This window comes from Plectropomus leopardus, chromosome 1, assembly GCF_026936395.1.
Source record: "Plectropomus leopardus strain MGB_pleo_1.0 chromosome 1, ASM2693639v1, whole genome shotgun sequence".
Lineage (NCBI taxonomy): Eukaryota > Metazoa > Chordata > Actinopteri > Perciformes > Serranidae > Plectropomus > Plectropomus leopardus.
Genome location: NC_142176.1, coordinates 23695447 through 23721921, shown reverse-complemented (window position 1 = coordinate 23721921; position 26475 = coordinate 23695447). Strand labels below are relative to the sequence as shown.

The 26475-nt window shown below is 38.6% G+C and overlaps 1 protein-coding gene across 2 annotated transcripts in view; it reads left to right on the top strand.

Moving 5' to 3' along the window:
- The window catches only part of galnt2 (UDP-N-acetyl-alpha-D-galactosamine:polypeptide N-acetylgalactosaminyltransferase 2), a 75724-nt gene extending 50894 nt beyond the window's left edge, over positions 1-24830 (top strand). The window contains exons 8-16 of one of the 2 annotated variants that reach the window (XM_088078197.1): positions 1592-1679; positions 2974-3061; positions 3200-3303; positions 5847-5973; positions 13051-13143; positions 15570-15653; positions 16855-17008; positions 18323-18442; positions 19158-24830. In XM_088078197.1, coding sequence (XP_087934323.1) covers positions 1592-1679; positions 2974-3061; positions 3200-3303; positions 5847-5973; positions 13051-13143; positions 15570-15653; positions 16855-17008; positions 18323-18442; positions 19158-19313 — 1014 coding nt within the window. In that variant the 3' untranslated portion in view covers positions 19314-24830. The remainder of the gene's footprint in view (positions 1-1591; positions 1680-2973; positions 3062-3199; positions 3304-5846; positions 5974-13050; positions 13144-15569; positions 15654-16854; positions 17009-18322; positions 18443-19157) is intronic. The other variant, XM_042497372.2, reaches the window with a different exon arrangement.
- Positions 24831-26475: the final 1645 nt, after the last annotated feature.

Sequence of the window (26475 nt, the reverse complement as noted above, 5' to 3'; positions counted from 1 at the left end):
ACAGTAAATGAACCACAGAGAGTGGTGCAATGAATAAAGAACCACATGGTATGTAATACACATTTCAATAGCTCCAGAAAATCTATTTGTGCTGGCAAATGTGGCAGCCTGCCACAAATAAATGAATATGTGAGAAACCTTGGACATGTCTTATGTCGCAGAACAAAACGGGAAAGTCTCTTAATCTTGTGTTAACCACAGATCTTATTTCAGGCTTCTAAGCAAAAACCCATTGGCTTTGAGATGAGGGAACCAGGAGTGCTGAAATGTTATCTCATTTCCACGTTGTAGGACGCATTCCTGCGTTGTTCTGATGATTGTGCTATAAATATTTACAGGGGAAAGAGTATTTTCCCTCCCTGCTGCACCGTCCGTCAGTGTCTTGTTAACATTCATGTTAGCATGACTTCAATAACACATGAACATTTGGACTCTCGTAGTAGAAAAGCACAATGTCACAGCTCCAAAAATGCCCTTTTTTATGATCGTCCATAGTTAGAAATGTCTTTCTTCTAATAAAATTAAAATTAGACCTTCAAGTCAGAGAGTATATGAGTCTGTGATTCAGTAGATCAGAACTTGCTGTAATATGGTGTTGAACTTTATTTATGGAAAGACATTGAAAAGTAAGACGGAGCTCTGAGTGTGATCTCTCTCACCGGTAGCTGTGTGATTTATCTTTTGGGACAGTAACAGTCAGATTTTATTTCCAGTGTCAGAGCTGATGTATAGAGATGCAGTTTTCCATTAGTTTTATTCGATTTAAAAAGTAGGACCTCCCAGAGGTTTGTGTTTCCTTCTTTTCTAACCACCTCGAGCTGTAAGAGGAAAATCCTTAAACAGAATAAACTCCATTACAGATTTACAGTGTGTTGATATTTAAAGTGAAGTCTCTTAGTGCTGGCTTAAGAGGGAGCTTCTTGATTAAATGTAATCTCAGAAATGGGACACTGTGTGTAAAATGGAGCTTGTTTTTTAAATATTTATCTGATGTGACTGAAAATAGTCTGATTCTGCGTTTGATCCTCCCAACTCGGTGTTTTGTCATTCCCTAGTTAATAAACGCCTCGAGCCAAATCTAAAACATTTTGCTGTCAGAGTAATTGACTTTGCTTTTCTTTGTTTTAGTTGCACTTTTAAATAATGAATCACTCGATACAAAACACAAAAAGGGAAAAATACAGTCTGTGTGGGTGAAACCACATGTGTCATATCAAAAGGTTTCAACCCAAAATAAATAAACTCCGTCAGTACCTGGAGGCTTGTTTCTGTTGTTGTTGTTCTGGCCACTTGAGCTACCCCTTTCTCTAAACCGCTGTATGATGTGGCTCTGTGGGAGTGATTTAGTGTGAAGAGACAGAGCTGCTTTACTCTCAGTTCTGCTTCATAAACACAGTGAAAAACTAGATACAGACCCTAAACTAATCGTTAGTGTTGAGTGGAATATTTATTTCTCCTCTAAAGTTCAACAAAACATGTTCGACTTGGTGCATATTTATTAATGTGCCACATTTCCTGTTAGTCCCATGAAGAGTTTGTCCAAAGTCGAAGAAGTTATAATGCAGAATTTTGTCTCGTCCTTCCTTCTCAGGACAAGACCAGAGTAGTTTCTCCCATCATTGATGTGATCAACATGGACAACTTCCAGTATGTGGGAGCCTCGGCCGATCTGAAAGGAGGTAAAAAGTTAAAAATATATACATAGAAAATTTGAGTATTTTTGTTTGTTTTTAGTATATTGTCTATATATAAAATATCCAGCAGACTACTTGATTACTATAAGTGAATTATCTAAATAGGAAACTGTGATTCTCAAACTGCAAAAGTACAGAATCGCCAAGTTAAATGAGCACTAAGAAAATAAAGTATTGCATGTAAGTGGAATTGGGGAAATTTGATCCATATGATCACTGGAACCATGATCTCTATAAGCTGTTTCCAATGAAATATGAATATATTCATAATTTACATAGAAACATGAATACTAACGAACAAACAATATTAAAATGATTACGAATGAATAAACTAAATTAACACCCACTACATAAATGGTGAAATAATAATAATAATGACAACAGTAAAAAAAAATTCAATTCAATACTTTTTATTTACAATAGTGGCTTAGAGGACCTCTGTTACAGATGCTTTAATTATCCTTACTTAGACGTGTCCAACATACAAGATAAATCCTTAATCCTACCTAATAGTGATGTCACGATACTGGAATATCTAACTTCAACCCAAAACCTTGAACAACATCGATATCCAAAACAATTCTGATGATGGGTAAAATACAGAGGACATGATATTCAATTTTTTCAATAAAAGATAAATATAAAGAAGCTATAAGATGACTAGGAAAACTTTTCTTTTCTCAGTTATCAGCAGAGAACAGCAGACTGGTACTAGAGTATTGATAATATGGAAAAAGTTTATTGAAACCAGTTCAGAGTTATTATTTATCAATACATCAATATGTTTGACACTAGTCTGAAAAATAATTTATAAATGGGCCCCAGATTCTTTGAATGTTTATGAACATTTTTCCAAATTTACACATTTCCTTAAGCCATTGCCCAATACGTGGTCTTTGATTATTCCTGGATTTTGACTGTGTGGCACATTCATACTGATGATGTGACTATTACAGTTTGTCTTGTGCATTCCAGTATTAGTATATGGTTTAAAATTTAAACACAACTATGCAAATGTTCAGGTTTAGGGTTTTTTTCTCTCTGTGCTGACACATGAACACAGACAGACATGTGAAATCAGGCAGCTGCAGATGTATCCAGTCAACTGATGTGAACCTGCCAAATCCAATTATATAACCAGACTGCTACTTAATCCCAGCTAATGGTCATACTGGCATTGTCCTTTCGTGTGTGTGTGTGTGTGTGTGTGTGTGTGTGTGTGTGTGTGTGTGTGTGTGTGTGTGTGTGTGTGTGTGTGTGTGTGTGTGTGTGTTGGTAGGTTTCGATTGGAATTTGGTGTTTAAATGGGACTACATGACTCTGGATCAGAGACGAGCCAGACAAGGCAACCCCATAGCCCCCATAAAGTAAGACAGACACGCTCACGCATCTACTCAAGTCATCATACGTGACTAACTGACTTTTATTTGCCTGTTTCCACCTACTGCTAATCTCGCTCTTTTCTTCGCTCCATCCACCCGCCCTCCCTCTCTCTGCTCCTGCAGGACTCCGATGATAGCAGGAGGTTTATTTGTCATGGACAAGGAGTACTTTGAGCTGCTGGGGAAGTATGACATGATGATGGATGTATGGGGAGGAGAAAATCTCGGTGAGTGCTGCTAAAAAGTGCAAATGCTAATTCGGAGGAGTCACAGTGGAGCACGGAGTCAGTAGAATCACGGTAGACAGATGATGGCGGTTAGGAGATGAAAGTACGACACAGTAATTGGATGTCAGAGGAATAACAAAATCTAGGTGAGTGAAAGAAACAAGAAAACAAATAGGAGAGTGTGATTAATAGTGGAAAGTAAAGTGCCGGGTAGAGAAAATAAACTGTCAACATTTACCATCAGTACACTCCACTGCTGTAATGTGTTGCTCCCAGACTGTCTCATTCTCCAACTACCAGTCTCTCGAGGTGACAGACATGTCAGGGGTTTTGCCGGCGGTATTAAAGAAATAGTTTGACATTTTGGGAATTGCAGCTATTAGGTTTTTTGTGAGAGTCAGATGAGAGGATTGATACCAGAGGTGTCTGTACGCTAATATTAAGCTGTTGGTTAAGCACAAAGACTGGAAACGGGGGGAAGCAGATAGCATTTCTTTGTCCAACGGTAATAAAATCTGCTTACCAGCACCTCTAATTCAATCTATACACCGTAATACCGTTAGAAGACTAAAGTCTGGCATCCTCTCACATCTAAAGACAATGTGAGTGTTCAGTCACAGACTTTATGAAGCCTGTGGATCTTGCTGGGTCACTATTTGCACGAATAAAACTAAATATTTCCCATCCTGCTCCTGATGGAAAACATTACACCAAACTCCCTTTAAGTCCTAAGAGATATTAACAATTCCTGTGTCTGCAAAAACACATAACTCTCGAATAACTAGACTAAAGGTATCGTACAGTGACATTATTCTTGTCAATTTGGCATCAGTTTAATCCATAAAAATAAACTAGGTTTTTTATAATAAAGTTTAGATCATTATTTAGCTGTACTATTTTAGTGGGAAAATAAATGAACTGCTAAAAAAATAAGATTTCTCACCAAACTAAGTGCTGGTTGGTGGATCAGATACAAACCAAATTAAACATAGACTTGTGTTCAGTCTACAACTCCACAGTTTCTCCTCCTTTTCTAGAGTCCAAGAGAACCGAGACTTTTTCATGATCTTGCGTCTTCCTCGAGTCCCCTCCTTGTTCACTGTCTTCTTGTTTTGCTAAGACTAAAAATGTTATAATATGAGTTTTATGACCACCTTAAACCCATGAATGGATTACTGAACGGGCTTACTGGGCACAGGCCCAGGGGCCCAAAGTGTCAGGGGGTCCCCTGACCTTTACTTGCAAAATGTGAAATGTCAAATTAACACGTAGGGACCAGGAAGAGAATTGAGATGACCAAAGAGACTCAAAACCACCACAAAGTCTGTGTGTCCTGCTTCTGTGTAGGAGAGGTGATGGGGTCCTTTGCATATCTGTGCTCAGGGACAAATTGTCTCATAATCCGCTCTTTCTTACACCAAAAGATGGAGATCACAGAAGTGAGCATCAGCTGAGGTAAAATGTCATTTTATTCAGGCACTGGGAATCTCTCTTCACCAGTGAAATCAGTTAAAAGGTTGTTTGGTGTGAGGTCGGGATAGAGCTCACATGTTAACATGTTACGTCTCGTGTTTAATCTGAACAAAAACTAAAATGTAGAAATAACAATTTGTGGTTTTATGGGGCTTATGTTCTGATCTTTCTCTCCAGTGGAGGTTGGCAGGTAGACTATTTCACCTTTGGACTTGGTCTTTATGCTAAGTTGAGATAATTAATTGCTGGCTGTAGCTTCTTATTTAACAAACAGTGATTGGTGATATCCATTCTCTCATCTAACTCTCAACAAGAAAGCAAATGAGTGCCAAACTATTCATTTAAGTCTCAAACAGGCTTGTTATTTGTTATTTCTGTACATCATAAATGTTTTTATCGTGAAAAACAATAGACTTCTGCTCACTGATAAAATCTCTTGAGATGTGAAAGTAGCACTGGCGATGATTCTCACGCTGTGATCAACTCATGAGCTCATCTCGAGTTTCTGTGCCAGGATCATGATGAGGAGCAGAAAATCCTGCAGTAATTTGGTGGTCATATCCGGGAAGAAGAATCTCCGAGACTCGAGTTAATCTTCGAAAATTACAGTGTTAATGTGATAATGATTACAGTCGGTAGTGAGTGAAAATAACTGTAGTGCACACAATAGAGATCATTTGCAAACAGCACAATGACATAATAACAGCAATGTCTCCCTGTTGCTTTTGTCTGAATTCAGTTGGGAAATCGTGGGGAATAAACACAATGATTCACGTTATCTCGAGACGCCACAGTGATTCAGAGCTGGATTGACAATTCAGACGCTGATTTACTTCTGTGCTCGTTTAGACAACACTTATTCAAATATAGACAATGTTAGTGAGGGAACATGACAACATGACATCAATGCACTGAAAACATTAATGAGGTGCAGACATCCTGAGTTAATGATACCACACTTCATACATAGTGCTTACAGTAATCAGCTGTGGTATTTTCATGGAAATTGTTTGTTGGAACAAATGTGACCTCTGTGTGTGTGTGTGTGTGTGTGTGTGTGTGTGTTTCAGAGATCTCATTTCGAGTGTGGCAGTGTGATGGTAGTCTGGAGATCATCCCCTGTAGCAGAGTCGGCCACGTCTTCAGAAAGCAACATCCATACACTTTCCCTGGGGGCAGCGGGACAGTGTTTGCAAGGTAACACACACACACACACACACACACACACACACACACACACACACACACACACACACACACACACACACACACACACACACACACATACGGCAAGGACGTTGAACACTTAAACTCTCATTAACCAGCCAGGCTCCACGCACCACACAGGGTTCCCACAGTCATGAAAACCTTGAGAAGTCATTAAAGTTCCTGATCTTATTTCCCAAGCCTGGAAAATTCATGCAATTAGTAAAAATCATTAAAAGTTTTGGAAAAGTCATGGAATTTTGTTGTGTATAATGAAATTGGTACAGTAGTCTTGCGTGGATAAGCTTCCACATTATGTAACATAGAGGCGAATTTATTTTCTGTAACTTTTGAACTAATGCAGCTCTTTTTGCGTTTTGTGAACCATGACATACGTTTCTTTGTCTTAGCGTCGCCTCCTGCCTCTCCCTTCACATGTGCCAGCTAAATGAAATTGTGTTTGAACAGAGTGGGAATCTGATAAGTTTGAAATATTCAGCGCAAGTGGGGCAAGAATGTTTTTTTTATCATTATGGATCCTTGAAAAGTCATGGAAAAGTTTTAAAAATTGTCCATAAATATGTGTGGGAACCCATTTTTCATTTACTGAAGAACAACATTTGCCATTTCACACATGATGTTAATACTGGATATCTTGTGCTTCCCTGTAATGAGCCATATTAGTGGCTAGTTATGTATGTATGTGTATGCAGTGTATATGAACATATACATAAATGTATGCATGGTGTCTGTGTCTGTGTCTGTGTCTGTCTGCGTGTGTGTTTGTGTGTGTGTTTGTGTGTGTGTGTGTGTGTGTGTGTGTGTGTATGCAAAAATGCCTGCTAGTTGCACTGCTGTGTCTATAAGGTCAACAAAATGTGGTTCAACATACTTTTACCTTGTTGTCTGTGATCATGGTTTATATTTGTTATTTTAAAGGCCCTTCAACAGAGGTGTTGGAAATTAGCAGTAGCTATAAATACTGTGATACGTCGCAGTGGATAATTTTGGTGGAATTATATTGTATTTTCCCTATCAGCAAACAAACAAATTAGATAAAATTAAAAAAAAAAAGAAGTCCCCCTCTAGACATGTTTTAAATGCTTATTAAAAATTCTAATATTTTGTTTTTAACATGTGTTTTCCACTTCCCCACATAATAGTTTAAGAAATCTCTGAAAAGAGGCTGGAGGCAGATCTACTCATTCTCCGTAATTGAGAAACACTGGATCTGGCCTCCGCCACGCTCACCGATGCTGCATGGGTTTGAGCAGTGTGGATGGAGACGGCTCGCGTTAGCGTCAGAGGAAACATTGGAGAGATTCATACATGTTTGAAACTCAGTCAGACTCAGATGAGGAGTCTGTTGTGCACCAACATTGGCAACTTGCAAATGTAGCAGAGAGTATTACGCAGCTTTTATTTGTTAATGTTGTTGGTTAGCTTGTAAGTTAACTGGCAGCGGCAGTGTAAGTGGTTGTGAAACACACAATAATACCTGCTGTGATGGGGTTTTGGTAGATAGTTGAAGGAAACTTCAGAAAAACTGTACACTCTGCCATGTTTGTTGTGAAATTTTTTCATTACGCTAATGCTCTCTGAAGCGAAAAGTGCGCTCTGTGCTAAAGGCTCTTGGTTTCTTTGCAGGTGTTGTGTTGAATTCGGTTCCCCCATTGATATGTAGTTCCCATATTAGATAGTGATTGGCTTTCATATTAGAGACGTAGCTAATCTTGCTTGCCTCGGGTGATTGTGAACATCAAATTTTTGGGGAGTGCACAGACATCACCCCCTTCAATAACGGAATGTGAAAAGACCTCTCCAGGGACAAACTTTGCACAAACACCTGTCAGTTCAGTCTCGGCCAGGTTAGATAAACGCAAGAAAAAAAACGCATTTTTGAGTGGACATAGACTTAAAGTCATGATCAAACCTAAAGATGCATTAGTAGACGACAATCACAGGGTTTGTGGTTCGATCCCTCAGCTCCTTCTGTCCACATCAAAGCAATTACGAGATTTTTTCCAAAATATAAATCTATTCCTTTCAAGTAAATAATTTAACATTCTTAGTACGCAAAGTTCATCTGCTGAGGAAAATCATGTGATATGACGAAACAAGATCCAGAACAGCAACAACAACCCTTTCTCAACATTTCAGGTGTGCCATAATTTTGCAATTACTCCTCATGGCATATATACCAAAAAGTATTCATTATTTGGGATATATCGTAAGCATGATTGTCTTTAGTATTACTTTTTTAAATTGGGTTGACTACTTTCCACACATACAGCACTCTTCAGACTTCTCTTTGCACAGGCCTTATTTCTATGCCCTTGCCTCTTTTAGCAAGTGCTGTTTTAAACACTGGGGCATGCATTATTTAGTTTAACCACAGCTTTTAGATTTAAACCCATGTGGGATAATTAAAAGCAAGCGGCATCAATTAAAAAACAATAAAATAGTAATCACAGGGAAAATTGGCTTCGGATATAGAAAGAATGTTCTTAAATATAGAAGATCTGTTTTTGCACGTGCTTCTCTTTAGATAAATGTGACTACATAATCAGCAAAGATCAGAAATACGAAACATGGAAAGATATGATCTCTGCTTTGAAACTGTCTCCAACCACAAGTAACAACTCTTGGAAATGAGCCCGACAAACCCTCATGGTTCTGATTAAGAACTGCAACAAACAGATAACAAGGAATTTAATGTGGCTGTGGTTTCTCTGGTCCTCCCAGTGATGTACAGCCCTGTGTGGGGAAAAAAAACAAAAACGTGAAGGGCGTAATAGACCAAGAATGTGAAGTATCTTTGGAATTAACTCATCCTGATCTTAAAGGTCCAGCGTATAAGATTTAATGGCAAAAATAAAATCTAATATTACCAGTATGTTTTCTTTAGTGTATACTCACCCGAAAAATAAGAGCTGTTGTATTTTCGTTACCTTAGAATGAGCCGTTTATATCTACATAACGAGTGGATCTTCGTCTACAGAGATTGCCATGTTGATGTGCCATGTTTCAACAGTAGCCCAGAACAGACAAACCACATACTGGCTCAAGGAAATTACACATTGGTAATGGAGAAAGTAGGCTTCATGACAACCACACTTCCGCAGTGCCGAAAGAAGTTTCATAACCCTCTGCGACATTTGAAAATATAATTCATTAATTGATGGATGTGGCAATGTTCATGTGAATCAGCCTCTACAATGCAGACACATCATGCGGAACAGCTTCATCTGTTCTTTGAGGCTGCTTCAGTTCATCGTGCTGCCCTTCAGTCCTGAATAAAGCCCCAGACAGCCTCCCTGTGTCTGCTGGCAACGACCCCGGGGAGCTCCGAGCCAGCACCTGTTTTGTCTGCCTGGATGGCTTTATAATTGTTCTGGGAGCAGCATTTCCCAAATATCCAAGACCCTGTATACACTGGGTTTTAAAATGGGTTGCGGTGGGGCGCCCAGTAGCTCACCTGGTAGAGTGGGCGCCTCATATACAAAGGTGTCCTTGTTGCATGTCATCCCCTCTCTCTCCCCTGTTTCAATCTAAAAGCTATACTGTCTGCTTCAGGGAAAAACAAACAAAAAAATAAATAAATAAAATAATATAAAATAAAAATAATCTTTAAAATGGGTTGTTCAATAACAATCTTCGACCGTTCCGTTTTATTCATTTATTATTTTAATATGTAAAGTTTTAAAGTTTGAACAGGGTTTAGCAGGACATGATGGCGGCATTAATGTGATATAGTAAACAAGCTGACAGCTTTGACTGCAGACCGGCAATGTGCAACAGCATTTTTTGCCAGCACTAGATATCAAATAAAAAACAGAGACTGTGTCATATGACATTGCTGTTAGCTGTGAATTCACCACTTATTAGCAGAATAGAGAAGATAATGTTATATCAGAGCATTACAGTGTAGAATCTCTTCCTCCTCTGTGCTGCTGCAGCCTGTACCAAAGAGTAGCGTGACAGTCAAGAGCAGTGGCTCCGCAGCAAAGTCTGGCAACCAAAACGTCCCCAGCGGTACACTGCACAGTACACAGACTAGCAATAAAAAAACCCCAAAAATGCCTGCTTGACTTGAAGCAATCTGTCGACTGAGGGTCTCTGACCGATGATCTGAATCACCGACTCTCAGGGGGCAGCCCTACAGCCAAAAGACATCGCCATACACACCAGTGTCTGTCAGGTGTCTCCAAGGTGTCCAGCTGTGTTCAGATTTCATTACTGCTTACATAACTCCAGCTAGAAGGTCAAAGGGCCACGTGCACAGTTATTACATCAGTCTGTTGCCAGACAACTGCCAGATCTGTTTCACACAACCTAACTAAGAAAACAAAATGAAATAAAGTTTAAGAAGTATTATAAATGTACAAGCTGTACAAGGACAAAGTCATTTGCAACTTGCAGTGACTTAATGTATCGGGGCACTGTCAGCAAAACAGCCACCATGTCCTGCACTGAAGACATTTTTGTGCTACGTCCTTATCCAGGAGGATGCGTCAGTGTTTGTACTAGAAAAGATGGGTGGCCAAAGAGGTCTCAGTCCACCTCAGAAAGTAGCTTGAGTGGTCGGATCAAACTGCATCCTGGTGGAGGCATTTAGTGCTGTCCATGTGTGATCCGATCCAAGACGCATTTTAAAACCAAATGTGTACAGGGTTCAAGTTGGGTATATTGGACAAGTGGAGACAGTTCCAACCTTTAGTTAATGTGAAGAAAAGACCACATATGAAGTTCACCACATTCTGCAGTATATTGCTCAGGTGCAGGTGGATTGAGATGAAATACAAAGTTTTTTGCAGAAAGAAAAGATAGTTCCATGTAGAAAATAATGTCTGGAGGAAGGAGAAGCCTCATTTAGGCAAAACGTCTCCTCAGTGTTTGAAACAGAGGCATTCATGGTACCATAAGTTTTACTGAGTTGATGTTTCATTCCACCCTGTCTGAGCAGCAACACACTGTTCCCTATCTTGCTTGTTCCTAAGAATTAATATTTGCTATAGAAAACACTGTAGTCAGTAATTTGTCCAGTTTTCCAGACAAAAGCATTGAAGGCAGCTATCTCTACACTTGTCTTTGAAAACTCACAGGAACAACTTCTGTACCTGTGGGGAACAGAACGTGGCTGTATTTGACAAATCATAAGACCTTGTATCAGTCTTTGCTGTCACAATTTCTCGTGATGTTTTTTTGAGTCGATTGTCTCTTGATGCATCCTTATTAAAGTAACAAACAGTTATCTTCATTGATTAATCTAGAGGTTACTTACATGATAGATTGTTTGCTCTAAAAATGAAATTGTCAAAACTGTCAGAAAATGCCAATCACAATCTATAAAGCCTAAGGCGACATCTTCAAATTGCTTGTTTTGTATAACTGATAGTCCAAAACCCCAAAGATGTTCAGTTTACTGTCATTAAAGAGAAGAAGCTGGAACAAGGGAATATTTGGTATTTTTGCTAAAAAAAAAAGAAAAAGAAAAACAACAACAAACCAACCAAAACAGTTCTTCAAATGGTAGCTGATGAACTTTTCCTGTCAATCAATTGATTGCAATAAGTGGATATCCTGTCTCCGAATGTGGAAAATGGACTGAAGGGCTGCTCTCGTTATAACTCAGTTTTGCTAACTCATTGAGTTTACTCAATGAGACAGACCCCAGGTGTTAAACAGTGGCAGCCGCACAGTTTTTTTGTTTTGTGTTTTTTAACTTTATCTTTGTTTTCTTTAAAAGTGTATTTATTGAGAGTATAGAAGAGAACAGAAAACAATACAATAAAGGCTTAACAGAGACTAAAGGGAGAAACAAGTCTACATTCTATTCAGATAGAACGAGCATTTATTCTTCTTAAAAAATGTTCATATTAACCGTTTCCCCCAGCCTTTTGCAAAAATAATCATCCATCATTTTTATTGAAATATTCCCCATGTTATGAGATCATCTATAATGGTCAGCCATTTTTTTGTAATCAGGTGCATCAGTCTTAAGCCAAGTCCCGGTGAAAGCTTTCTCTCCGGCAGTGGGTAACTTCTTGACCAAGTATCGGTGTCCTTCATGCACATTTCCTTTCTATGTGACCATGTTTAAAACAAAACTAGAGCTGGGGATTTCGTAATCCAATATCTTACATGGAACAGAAAGTATGCCAGGCCAGAAAGGTTGCATTTTCATGCAACACCAAAAAAAAAATGTGTGTGGTTTGTTCCCTGTGGTCTGCATACAAGTGTTTACTTACCTTGATGTGTGTGTGTATTCCTGTATTCCTCACTGCTGTGTATTTTAACAGTCAGGCTAATATAAACTTTGACACCTTTTTAACTCAGTCAGACATGATGCGCACATTTTATATACATTGCATCCATTCTGAATCAATGAAAATGATTTGCTCCTTATAACTTAAGAATCTGTGGGAGAATCATCACATTTCATCAACTTTTATGTGATCAGGTTGTGTTTTACTTTGACTCCGTCTGCGACATGGTCATGTACTGTTATACAGCGTCAAAAAATGAAAATTTGACATAATGTCTTTGGACATCATGTAAATACACACGCTCACACACTGTTGATCAGTAAATGCAGTAACTGAGAAAAAAACCCACATCATTCATGTTTCTGTGTAACCAGTGGCACTCTGCCCTCTTATGGCTGTGGAGATGTATGAACACAAGAGCAAGAGAGAAAGTGTGCATGGTTTTTGTCCATCTGGTGATGTGTGTCTCAGTCACCACACACACACACACACACACACACACACACACACACACACACACACACACACACACACACACACACACACACACACACACACACACACTCACACACACACACACACACACACACAGAGCGAGCATGTCCAGTTTCGAGATGACTGGTATCTGTCTCACTTTCTTCTTCTTTCTCTCTCTCTGTTTTCATTTCCTTCTCATTTCTTAATGTTCCTCATCTGCTCCCGGTTCCATGTCTCCTTTATCCATTCTACTGTCGCACCTCTCCCAATTTCCTCCCTGCTCGTCACCCCTGCTTCACTTTCCTTCTCTCACCTCTCTCAGGAACACAAGGAGAGCAGCCGAGGTGTGGATGGATGAATACAAAAACTTTTATTATGCTGCCGTTCCCTCAGCTAGAAACGTGCCCTACGGAAAGTGAGTACCATGAAGTATGAACCCTGCAGGAGTCGGACAGCATAATGTAGCTAGATCATAAAATTACAAAGCCAGCCATGTGAATAGGCATATTAATTGGATTGCCAATTAGCAGCATGTCAGCTGTGAGTCAGTTACCCTTTTAATCGAAGTGAACTGAGGCAGTTAATGTGACTTAAAAGAGGGCAAGAAGTCAAAAGACCGTTGCGGTATTTGACATGCTGAAGGGATTAGTTTTAGATTATGACAGCTAACGCCAAAGCAGAAGACCATGACAGACACATTGGTAAAGAGGAGCGAGGGATGGATGGATATTAAACTAGTTATAGAGGTTTTAACCAATGCCATATAGAAACCTAACTGCATAGACCTTTTTTCAGCTGATGTCATTAACAATATGTGCATACATCCTGGCAACGAAAGTGGTGTTTTGCCTCAGACAAGTGAGCAAGCTTTGAACACTGAATTGAAATTTTTTACCAGCATCATAATGTCTGGTTGTTATCAGAATCAGTATTCTAACAGCGGACTCAAGTTCTACCGAATTCCAACAGGATCACAACTGTTTCAGAGCAACAGGTGTTTCAGTTTAATGAGCGACTGTGTTAACTGGTGACTCAGCCGAATGTGTAGTGGTTGCTCATAGTGAAAGCAGCTGTTGAAAACACTAACAGAACATGTAGTTCTCCTTGTATAAGCCTTTTATTTTAGTTTAATCCATTTTAAATACATGCCCAACTGAGCAGCCATGCACGCATTCGGCTGAAAGTCACCTTTTAACTCAGGCACTTTTAAACTGAAACACCCACTGCGTGTATGGCTGCAAGCTTAGAAATTTGTTGACTACCACTGGACTGAAAACACAAAATTTCTTGTGTTACAGTGAAACAGAAGCAGAATTCATGTTTGCATCGAGCTCTGAACTAGCTGGTTCCAAGTCAACCACACAAACCAATAATGCAGACACAATCCTCTGTTGGGATGTCATTTTATCTTTACTAAATTATAGCCCAAGCCTCATACACGGTGACTTTGATTTCAAGACACTAAACTTTGAGTTTGTCATGGTATTTGACATTCTGTACATGACCACAAATAACATAGTCACAAGTGTCTAGTGCAGCGTTACTCAACTTATGGTGCGCGGGCCATATCCGGCTCCCAATAGGGTGCCGGTTGGCCCCTCAACCATTTTCTAATTCGAATAAATCGATTCGGAATGGGAATTGCTTATGTTCTTTTAGTATATACAGTATAAGGTGCCAGAGTGCATAAAACAGCATAAAAATAGAGCTTGTTTATCTAAAAAAGTGCAAGTGGAGGATCTCTTGCACCCCTGACAGACATCCTAGCTAAGCCCCTAATGTCCTAAAATACTAGAAACATCCTAAAATCGTAGAAATGTCCGTGTCAAGTCCTGGAAACATACATGGGGCAGCTGTGACTGGCCCCTGTTCTCCTGTCACTTTGCAAAAGTGGCCCCCAAGCAAAGCAAGATGAGTATCTTTCATTTAGCGTCTTGAAAATGCTAATGCTGGGTTTCTCCATAAAACATGTGTATATATCTGTCCACTAAAACTAGATCTGAAAGTCTGTTACTATTTGTCAGTCAGTTTGTTTAGCCAGCATTTGTAATCTTTGGGGGTTAATGTCCTTACATAACCTGACAAGCAGTTGCACACTGCCACGCTTGTGTTGCCATCCTGTGTGCGCATATAATCCAATCCAATCTAAATTTCTATATAAAGCACATTTAAAACCAACAGAGTTGACCAAAGTGCTCTGCATCAATAAATAGTTTTAAAAAATAGCATAAATATCCTAAACTTTTTGCAAAAAGGCATTCAAACCACAAGATAAAATCACAAAACTGTCAACTCTCATGAAAGGTCAGATAACGCCAAAGAGAACAAATGAGTTTTTGAAAGAGATTTAATTATAATAATAACATTATAATCATTATAATCATTAAATTATAATCATTATAATCATTAAATTATAATGAGCATTGTTTACAAATGTAAAAAGATTCTAATCATGGATCCATGTATTTTCTGTGTGTGTGTGTTTTCTGTTGCTTTATTTCACTTCATGTGTATATTAGCAGTCTGCTGCTTTATGCCTATGTACACTTCCAAATAATTTAGAAAAGGCTCCACGACAACAAGTTCTCTCATATCCATTTAGTGCAGCTGGAAAAAGATGAAAATGCTCATTATGTGACCTTGTGGGAAAACCTCATGGCTTCTCCCTGCAGTGCTGTCTGAGCAGTTATTTTCCCCAGAGGATGCAGCCTTAGATGTGCCCTGAGCCTCGACTGTCCGCCCTCACAGAGGGGCTATAATTTAATCACATGGGAAAACATTTGAGGAACCACAAGTGACTCACCCTCTAATTCCCTCACTGATTCTTTCTCTCTGTCTCAGCATCCAGAGTCGTTTGGAGATGAAGAAGAGATTAGGATGTAAGCCGTTCAAATGGTACCTGGAGAATGTCTACCCTGAACTGCGGTAGGAAAATTAAAGTGTTTCATGTGATATGATAGGGTACATGGGATGACACATTATGTCATAAAGGTTAAATGACATTTAAGGAAACCCACCTGAAATGCAGCATCAGTATTATGAGGACTGGGTTTGTAAGAGACCTCAGCTCATATTAGTGTGACTGCGATCTTCTTTGTGCAGAGATCTAATGTTTTATTCCTTAATAAGACTCCCAAATGACTGCGGTGACACTAATGACTAACCTGCACTGGCAATTATGACTCAGGCACATTATTAAATTTCAGCAGCTTTGCAATTTGTCACTTACATGAATGAGATTAACAATGAATAAATGTAGGACTGCACTGAATGTCTTTTTTTTTTTAACATTCAAAACTTTAATTGAGGTTTCTGAAGGAAGCTTTGAATCCGTTTGAGTCGTCATATGACGTGATGTAATCACACTTAAATAAATAAAGAATCGTCAAAGTCCTCAATATGAGTATAGTGAGTCATCGGATTAAAAGAGTGAATCCTTTTTTATTAAATCAACTTTCTCTAATGAATATAACTTGTCTTCATCAACACGAATGCATGTAGGCAGCAAGTTAATCCAATAAGGGCATGAAATAATGATGAAATAATAATTGCGCCCTTAGGCTTATAGTAACATTATGTTACGACAGAAATGGCAATAAAAAAGAGTAAATCATAACATTTCAAATTAAATCATCTTAATCATCTTTCTACAGTTAGTGGTATAAAATCTTGTGATTTCAAAGTGTATGGTCTGGAGCTGCTCCATAGACAATTAGTCAAAGCCTGATTGTGTGAACCCACATAGTGTTTGTTTTCTTTCTTTTTTTTTTTTAACCCAAAATGAGCTTTATATTATTGTAGTGTTCTCGATTCTGACACAGCAACTATCCCTGTATACTCAGAGCATTCACCTGGATGCTCTCAGTCTCATCTATCATACAGTATATCCCAATTCATTTTCTGTGGAGAACTTCCAGACTTTATACCTTAAGACATCACAAATTAGGGTTTTAGCACTCTAGTTTTTGGATTTGGTAGATAGTTGTTCATGATTACTAATATTTCTGGATTATTTTAGACCATAGGAATAACATATTTGTATTTAAAAAATGGGTGTAGTTCCTCTTTAAAGTGGTTCTAACAAACATGATTAAGATTTAATAAAAGTTTGTTTGTTTGTGTTCAGAGTCCCAGACCACCAGGACATAGCGTTTGGAGCGCTGCAGCAGGGAGGAAACTGTCTGGACACCCTCGGCCATTTTGTAGACGGGGTGGTGAGCGTCTATGAATGCCACAACGGCGGAGGAAACCAGGTAGCGTTACTACGACGACACACACAGGTCAGCTTGTCTAATCCTTTGCTATAAAGACACCATGGTGGCAAGAGGTGGCACTAGTGGTGGTGAGAGCACAGGGGGTATGTGGCGGGATTCAACTGTTAAAGGTCAGATGTTGCACACATTATTTTTTTTTTTGCACCACTGCATTTACTAAAAGGAGAAAACATGATTTCAACCAAAGGTCAGGTGAGACTTAAGGCCAAGTATCCTAACCTGCAATAAGCAAAAAGTGAATATTTACTTTTAATGTCTTTATAGTCAATGCAGATAGTCTATGCAATGTAATATGTAAGTCAACTTTCATACAGAATATCTGTAAATTGAAGAATTTGCATATTGTTGTTGGGCTAACTGCAAATGCATTGGAGCAATTTGAATAGAGTGTACAGTTTGTGTGTGTGTGTGTGTGTGTGTGCGTGTGCGTGCGTGCGTGCGTGCGTGTGCGCACATGTGCGTGCCTGTGCATGTGTATAACCTTGCACCAGTGTGTTTGTGTCTGCAGTTTATCAAATAGTTCCTTCCTGAAATAGAATGACAGGTGTAGCGTTTTTACTGGGAAAACTGGTGTCATATAGAGTTAATAACCATTGACTTTACAAGTTACCCCCATCATTTTTGTAATGCAAAACTTGCAGCATGAGTTGTTCTTTTTCATTTTTAAACCAAATTTTACGCTCTCAAATCGAGCTTGAAATTAACTGTACTCTTATTTAATAAGACATGTTAATGACATCACGGCTCTTTAGGCAGCACGCTTTGAGGAGACACGTCTTGATGCACATAATTAATTCTTCCTGTGGGTGTCAGTTATACTGTAAAGTCTGATACAACACAGATACTGAAATGAGGTCACTCTACACCACAGTTATCGGTTGCAGTTTGTTAATCAGCGCAGAGCAAACTATAATAGAGCAACAGTGTTCCTTTTTATGTGTTTATGTAAAAAAGGAAAAACTAGTCTTACATTTTATCTCAGACATACTGGATCAACCAATCTGATGAAGACAGCCTTTGTTTAATTACTATTTGGTATTTTAAGCCTGATAAATGCCACTGTTATTCTCAGTCTTATTGTCTTAAGTAAGACTTAAAAACTTAAAACACAGGCATAGTATGACAAATAAAACAAAAGCTGTGATGCAAAGTATTCAGCTATTAAGTATGATTTTATGTCCCTTGTGTGCAGTACTTTTACATTTACTGTGTGTAATGCTAGGACATGATATTGGACAATACTGCTCTCAAAAAAAAGAACTTGTGGGCATGCAGAAATGTGTTATACTGATGTTTTGACTTAAATCCATTCTTGTTCAGGAGTGGGCCCTGACCAAGGATAAGTCAGTCAAACACATGGACTTGTGTCTGACTGTGGTGGACAGAACGGCCGGTTCCCTCATCAAACTACAAGGCTGTCGAGAGAATGACAGCAGACAGGTAAACATGCTCAGTTGGACTGTTTAGCTGTACTCTCACTTATAAATGAAACCAAATAACTGTGGAAGCCCATTTCTGGCAATATGATGAAAAACAACATCTTCTAAATTGTTATAGTGAGAAATATTCTCGAAATGACTTAGTATGTATATAATGAGAAACTCAAAATAATAATAAGCTTCCTTGAAACTACGACGCAGTATCTCAAAACGATGAGAAATGATACCAAGTCAGAAAGTTACTCATTATTTCAGGAAAGATTCTCATAATTTGAGATACTAATGTATTATTTTGATATTAGTAAGTTCATTTTTTGAAAAAATGTTCTTGATTTGAGATACTGAGTCATTATTTTGAGAATTTTTCCTTATTTTTAGCCTTTAAAGTATTATTTATGAAACTTTCTCATAATGTTGATAATGCTTCTCATTATTTTGAGACACTAAATCAATACTTTTTGATGCACTTAGTTGGAAATGTTTTAATAGTAGTAGCCCCTTCTAAGTTAGTCATTATTTTCAGAGTTTTTCTAATTATTTTTAGAAAGTTTTTACTTATTTTGAGACACCAAGTTACTATTTTGAGAAATATTCTCATTATTTTGGGACACTAAGTCACTATTTTGAAAAATTTTAAGTTCAAGTTTTTTTTTTTATAGAAAGGTTCTGAATTTCTATGCTCATTATGTTTTATGATGACGTTGCTCTCTCACCAGAAATGGGAGCAGATTGAGTCTAACTCAAAGCTTCGTCACGTGGGCAGTAACCTCTGTCTGGACAGCCGCAGTGCCAGGATGGGCGGACTCACTGTGGAGGTCTGCAGCCCGAGCCTCAACCAACAGTGGAAGTTCACCCTCAATTTACAATCATAGGGGGCGCTACAGACCCCGGGAAGAGCTGGATCGTGGATAGAGACACCAACAGACTCTGAGACACGGACAAAGAGACAGAAATAGACTCAAGGAGTAAGACAAACTTGATGGATAAATGGATCCCTCTCACTCCTCCTCCTCAGAGGTGCAGCCAGTCACGTCTATACACCTCTCCCCCACTCTCACTCCTCCCAAAAAACAAAGAGCCACGCCCACTGGGGGAGGGGCTTGTAGACCATGATGGAGTAAACAGGAAACTGACTGTATTTGGTGGACGAAAGTGACAGTGATGATCATGAAAAGCGATGAAGAGGCTTTCCATCCAAACTACATACCTCAGTGTTTTTTCATTGATGGTTCCTGAGGCAAAATTTGTTCTTTTACTTTCTTTAATGCTGGTGAGGTAGAACTCTTTTTACTTTGTAATTATATTATTTTCTTATTAATATTTTTTATTTCTTGCTGTTAACTCTCTTCCGAGCTTTCCACAGGAGCTTTTTTTGTTCTAGAAAGAATGGGACGTCGGTGGTGCTCCTCTCCGGTGCTCTCTTTCTCTTTGTTTCACCACACCGAGCTAGAGCCTGTGAGAGCAGATGGAGGCGTCAGGTTGTGGTTTGGGTGCAGAGTGATGTGAAGGGAGGAAATGGACTCGATTCCTTGAGCTTTTCCCCTCATTTACTCTCATTGGTTCACAGGATCAACAGAGCAAAGAGAGGCGAAGTGGAGAGAAGAACGCTAAGCTTTGATTTCTACACCGTTTTTCCTACAAATTTTGTCTTGGGGCAGTGGGTTTGGATAGGAGAAGAGCTTCTCTGCTTTGGATGGGGTCTGATGCCAGTTTGGTTCGGCCAGAAGTGCAGTTCCTGAAACCAGGAAGTGTCTTGAAGCCACCCCTCAGGATTTACTGTTTGTCGTCAAGCCGTAGCACTGGCTGCCACAGCATCTTCACTTCTACACCGTTATGTCTCTAAAGAAACAGAAAAAAAAAATCTCTTAACAGTTTTTTTGTTTACTTTTGTCGAGAAAAGGAACCAAATTTCGAATGGATGTTTTTGAGTTTCAGGAATACCAGAGGAGCGATTAGAAGAGTTTTTCTTTACATACTCTCGCTGCTCTCTAACTGCTCCCTGCGGAGCAGCTCAGTTTATACATCTTCTTATCGTGCACAGATAATTTTCTTTGCCTGTGTCATATTGCCATTGTAGGAAGGTAACTGTCTTATAATAACACCCAAACTGGATTTAATGTTGCAGCTTTTTCTCTACACATTACAGGTTGCACAATGATAACGGTGACATTTATGACATCACCTCGACGACTGAACATGATTGAGATGTTTGTTTGTGTACTTTTAACACACACCTCCCTGCTCTCGCACAGCAGTAGAAGGAAACACCACATTTCAGGCTTGACATGAGAGGTCACTGTTTTGATTGACAGAGTGAAACCTTGCTTATTCCAGTCTGACAACAGATGTCATGCCGCCAAAAAAAAAAAAAAATCCTGACAAACTGTATAAAATGTGCATGCACATGTGTTCAGAAAACCTCCCAGCTGCATGTATCACCAACCAGCTCCCACAGTTACATTCGGTCAGTAGTGGTTTCCATCATCATGTTTTTTTTTCCCTTCATTGTGCCTGTTAGATGCGCCATCTGTTCAGAAGTTTGCAATAAACAAGGTTTTACCGTTTGTCCTCACTCTGTTTCTGCTGGAGGTGAGCAGATTTTTCTGATTGCACAAGCAGGATCGCTCCTTTTTTGCTGATACGAAGTACTAATGAGGACACTTTTTATTTATTTTGGCAAGCTACTTTATTCTATGGAACAAGATTTCAGTGTCACCTAACAGCATTGTGCCACTTAGTTGTTTTGTTACCTGGTAGTGTTACTGATGCCACTCACAGTACATATATCTGTTGGATTTACCTGATGCCTGTTGTGCATCTTTGCAGCACGAGTCTTTCCTGGGCTTCAGCGTGGGTTCATCTCCACTGCTCTGATCTTCTGTACTATTAGTCACTGATGACTAATGATGGTACAGTTTGGGGAAATTGGTTTTGATTAAATTTGGAGCGACTCATCCCTTGGCAGCTTCAAGGCAACCGCATTAAACATCCTTGAACAGATATACTGTAAAACAGAAATGGCCTATAAAAATCAAGTCCCGTTTCCTGGTTTATTTTAGAAAGATGTTGCAGCCTCAAGTGTTCTTTAATGTCAAATCTCCGCTCTGTTTTCTCAACATTTCTCTCCCTCTCTCTCATTACTTGTAAATGTTGATTTTTTTGTTTGTTTGTTTCACTGTGCTACCGGATCCGACAAAGACAGCCGCTCATATTTGCTGTGTTGTCTGATAATTTTCCATCCTCTGTTCCATCGCTTTGTTTTCTGCCATTTTTCCTCCTTGTTCCTGATGTTTGCCTTGTCTTATGCATTCACACAACTGTGAGCGGAGTTGAGAAGGTCAGCTGAAACTGCAGCTGTTTGAAAAGCCTATCCTTTGACTTGATAGGTCGCTGCATTTTGCTGCGATACACAGGACCGGCGGAAATGTGGAAAGACCCTAGGGTGAGCTTAGATGTGAAGAACGTTTTCTGTTGCCATGGTGACCAGGCTCGAGGGCCTGGATCAGATTTAAAGAAATACTCCACCCACAAAATCACCATTTATATATCAGTTAGTCATGCCGTGTTACCTTGAATTTAAAGATTTTGTTTCTCTCGCATGCCTTCACAGGTGGCAGCAAACATACTGATTTATTGCTCTATCTGGGACCAAATTTTACAACATCTAAACTATATCAGAACATCTGTTTACAAACTCTAACAAGCCTCATGCAGTAAAATCAAAGTCTCATTTATCCGGTCATATGCTCAGTACTTCCCAAAAACTTGCATTGTCATTAAAAAGTTACTGTTTAAAACTGAACTGAAACTTAATCTGCGATCTTGTCAAAGCCAGACTGCAGTACTGAGGGTTTTTTGTGTGTAAAAATGCGTGTGTTTGGAAGTATTAAACATTTGTCTGGATAAATGAGACCTGGATTATACAGCGCAAGTGGTGTAAAAGTTTGTCAATAGATGTTTTAATATAGTTTAGCTGTTGTAAAATGTGGCCCCAATCAATCAATGAATCATAGGTATAGATTTCGAGGGGTCTCAGGGGACACATAACCCTCAATATCTGGAACATGTGCATATTCCCCCCCTGCATTTTCCAAGGAGTCATGTGAGATAAGGTTACCAATTTAAGGTGACACAGCATGACTTACTAATTTTTTAAAAAATTGTCATTTTGTTGGTAAAGTATTCCTTCAAGGGTTCAGTTAGCTTTCATGTAAAGCAGGAGGTGAATTTACTGTTAAATACTGGAAACGTTTTTATTTTTTTTGCTATTTCCTTTGTAAACTGCAGAATGAAAATGAAACAGCTATGTCTTAATTTCTTTAGAATGTTGCAAATCAGTAATTGTAAAACTGTAAAGCTGATTGGAAATGAAGTTGTAATATTTCCCTGATTGTGGATCCAAACTATATCTGCAGTTGCATCAGAGGTTTTGTTGGGATACATCACGTGACACCATGACAGATCAAACAGCTGTTTGAGCCTGATGGGTCAAAACCTGATGACAATTCATAGTGTAAGCCTCTAGTTTGGTATCTCTTTGGATAATTTGGGTGCAGGTACTGTCATATTTATTTAATTATTCCTTTACATCTCCTTCGTGTGTGATAAGAGTGTGTCAGGTCTTGATCTGGTTATGGGATGGATACCCAAATGTCACCTGCTAATTTCTTCTTGTTGTTAAACTTTGTGGCAGTCCTCAATTATTAACATTTGTCATCTTATTTTGATGCATACATGTTGCTCACTGTTAGATGAGAGCCTTTAAACTCGGAGGTCTTCATCGTAATAGCATCTGGCCTCGTCCTTGTCAGAAAGGACAGCATGATGTTGTAGTGGTGTATAGCGCCCTCTGTTGTCACACTTCTTTTGGGCAATGAGTACAGAACCAAAACAGGAAAGAAAAAGGTACTCAGTGGACTAAATGTCTGATGCACAATGCACCAGCAGAGAGTTTCAGACATTTTCTGTGTCTTTTGTTCTTTCTGTTATTTCTAAATTTCTGACTGAGATGTCCAGGCAGTACAAAGTGCAGAGGCATCAGACCCACAGTGCTGCACACACCTGAGTGACCACGGCAATGCTGTCTGCTACAAACGCTTCAGATCTGTCCTCTAAAGCCTTTTCTTTTTAAACCAGTCTTATTCTTGTAAAAATAAAAAGATTGCTATTTTATTTTATATTATTTTTATGTTATACGCAGAGGAAATGACTGTAATAATTAAGTTGTCCAGCGTCTCATTTTGATTGGATGATTAAATGTTTACATCTTTAGCACAACGTGCCAAAGTTTTCCTCCCTGTTTTCTCTGTATGAGGCAGAATGAAAAGTGGTGAAAGTCTTTGGAAATGCAGAATGAGTCGCAGAGAAATGGTTGCACATTTGCATATAGTACATTGCATTCTTGTTTCCAGTCTTAGTTAAACCTGCAGGGCACGCCTGGGGAGGACGTCTCTTAGCTGCTGATCTGGTGTCAGTCTTATATTAGACATGGGGTACAAATTTGGCAGATTTACTCATTTGATGAAGTTGTTAAATTGGTCTGTAAAATGTCTGTGTATGTAGTCTCCTATTTTATGTATGGAAGACTATTGTCAGTTTTGCAGCTGTCTTTATGAGCATTAAAAGGGGCGTATAAATTAACACCAGTAAGTGAAAAAGAGCATCTTCCCCCCCAGAGCCAGCAGGACTTTATTCATACTCACTGTGTATCGAAAAGAAACAATCAACAGCTTTATTTGATGGAGTTTAACATAAGAGAAGGTGCAACGGTCAAACTTTGTGTCCTCTCAGCTTTCTCCTCAAATGGAGCAGAGCTATGTCATGATTTGTCCGAACAAGAAGGATGTCTTCCCCCTTCAGCCCACCTTTAAATCCCCTCTTAGGATTAGCAGAAGACGAGACCTCTCTTATATGTGAAAAGCCCTGCTGAGACATCCAGCTCAGGACTGCTTAAGCTCCCCCATCTCTGCTGCGAGTGACAGTCACAGTGTGTGTGTGTGTGAGTCGGGCCGCCAGAGGGGCTTAATGTGCACATAAGACAAAAGCCTCATCAGCCAGTAATGACAGATAAAAAGGTGAAATGGTCATGAATGAACTATTAGGGTGATGGTGTGCTTTCTGAGAGGAGTGTGGCGTCATTGGACGACAGTGGTGGGTTATATGGCAAGAGGGGTCACACATGTAAAAGTGTATATTTTTGTATATACCTACATCAGTGTGTGTACAGTATGTACATATATACACAGTGTACTCTGCCGCGGTTCCTAGTTTTGTTGTCAGACTGTACAGCGCTTCTAACTGTCCCCTGTTTTATAGATACTGCAGAAATTCAACTTTGAATGAGGAGAAATGATTAACTTAAATAAATGCATTTATATATATAAACTAAACGGTGTCAAATATTTTGGTCCGCTTCAGTGGTCGTTGGCGCGAGCAAAAGCATCACACGCAAACGCACCCAGAGTATAATGATATTTGATATTTATAATGATATTTCTGTCTGTATGTTGCAGTTTTTATAGTTATGCAGCTGTGATGCCAGACCGCAAAAAACACTACTGATGTTTTAGAGTACATGTAAAACACTACATTGTGTTTTACATGTAATCTGAAACTTTAGTGGTTTGAAGCATTTTATTGAGAGGAGTCAGTTTGCACAAATTGTTAGCAGATATACACAAACATATACATTACTGATAAATATACAAACGCAGCATGAATATAATTAATGCGTTTACATAACTAGTACAGACATTGCTCTTGTCCAGGATTTTTTTAAATAATAAAAAATAAGTAAATAAAAGAAGATAAAAGAAAAAAATGTTATTTGAAGAGGGAGCTCTTTTCATTCATCAGCCAAATGTTGTCACTCTGGTTTAAATCTTAAGAAGAATATAAATTGTGGCAGACATTATTCAGATTTAGATTCATCTAGATTCATACTTTATTGATCCCTGGGAGATGTTAAAGTTTCTCTTATATAGGCATAGAGAAATTATAAGAAAATACAGTCAGAAATAAGAAATGTGCTAGAAAAAAAAGCATTAATCTACAATATATAATATAATGTATACATAGATATAGCACTATGAGAAAAGTTTTAGAAAAAAACATTTAAACAAGATTAAGAAAGATATGTTGTATAAGAAATATGACACTTTTACAAATATGTGCATAAAAAGTACATAAATGTACCTATTATGAGTGTGTGAAATATAAATGTAAGTGCAGGATAGGTAACAATTAAGTATTGTACAGCTGAAATATTATTGCACAATAGTGTAGAGGGCTTCAAGTCAGTTTTGCAGTTGCAACAACAGAGTAGAGGACATTTAATGAATTATTACCTGGCAATATTGTGGTCCTAATAAGCACATAATTTATTGTCCAAATGTCCTATAAAACATATCCAAGTGCCTGCTAAGCCTCAAATTCCCAAACAATGCAGATGGTTAGTGTTTCCTCTGGCAGAGGCAGGTTATTGGGGCAAAAGCAATAAGGTCAATGTAGTGACACATTTATAATGCAATGTGCATTATATGGACTAACACTTGAGGCAGCTGGGACAAAAATAATTTCGAAATTGTATTTTGTAACAACCGGAGAACACAGTCATGGTTCTGTCCTGAATCATTTTGTACTTGTACTTCCGAGATCAATTATATAATGATTTATATAATGATTTAGAATGATTAGCAGAGCAGACACATCAGGACAGAGTATGTTTGCCACAGAGTCCATCGGTCAGTGGTGAAGTAAGACTCAGATCTATTACTTCAGTAAAAGCGGCAATACAGCAGTGTGAAAATACTATGTAATAAATAAACTTGAGTAAAATAATCTTAAAGTGCCAAAAGTTAAAGTACTCATTCTATAGAATTCCCCATTTCAGAATAATATAATTGTATTATAATTAATGAATTAGTGTTTATATCTTTAAAGTTGCAGCCGGGTAATTTTAAATTACTTCATTCTTTCTGAGTGTTAGTAGCCTCTGTAAATTCAGTTAGTCTGATTTAACTTGATCATGACAAA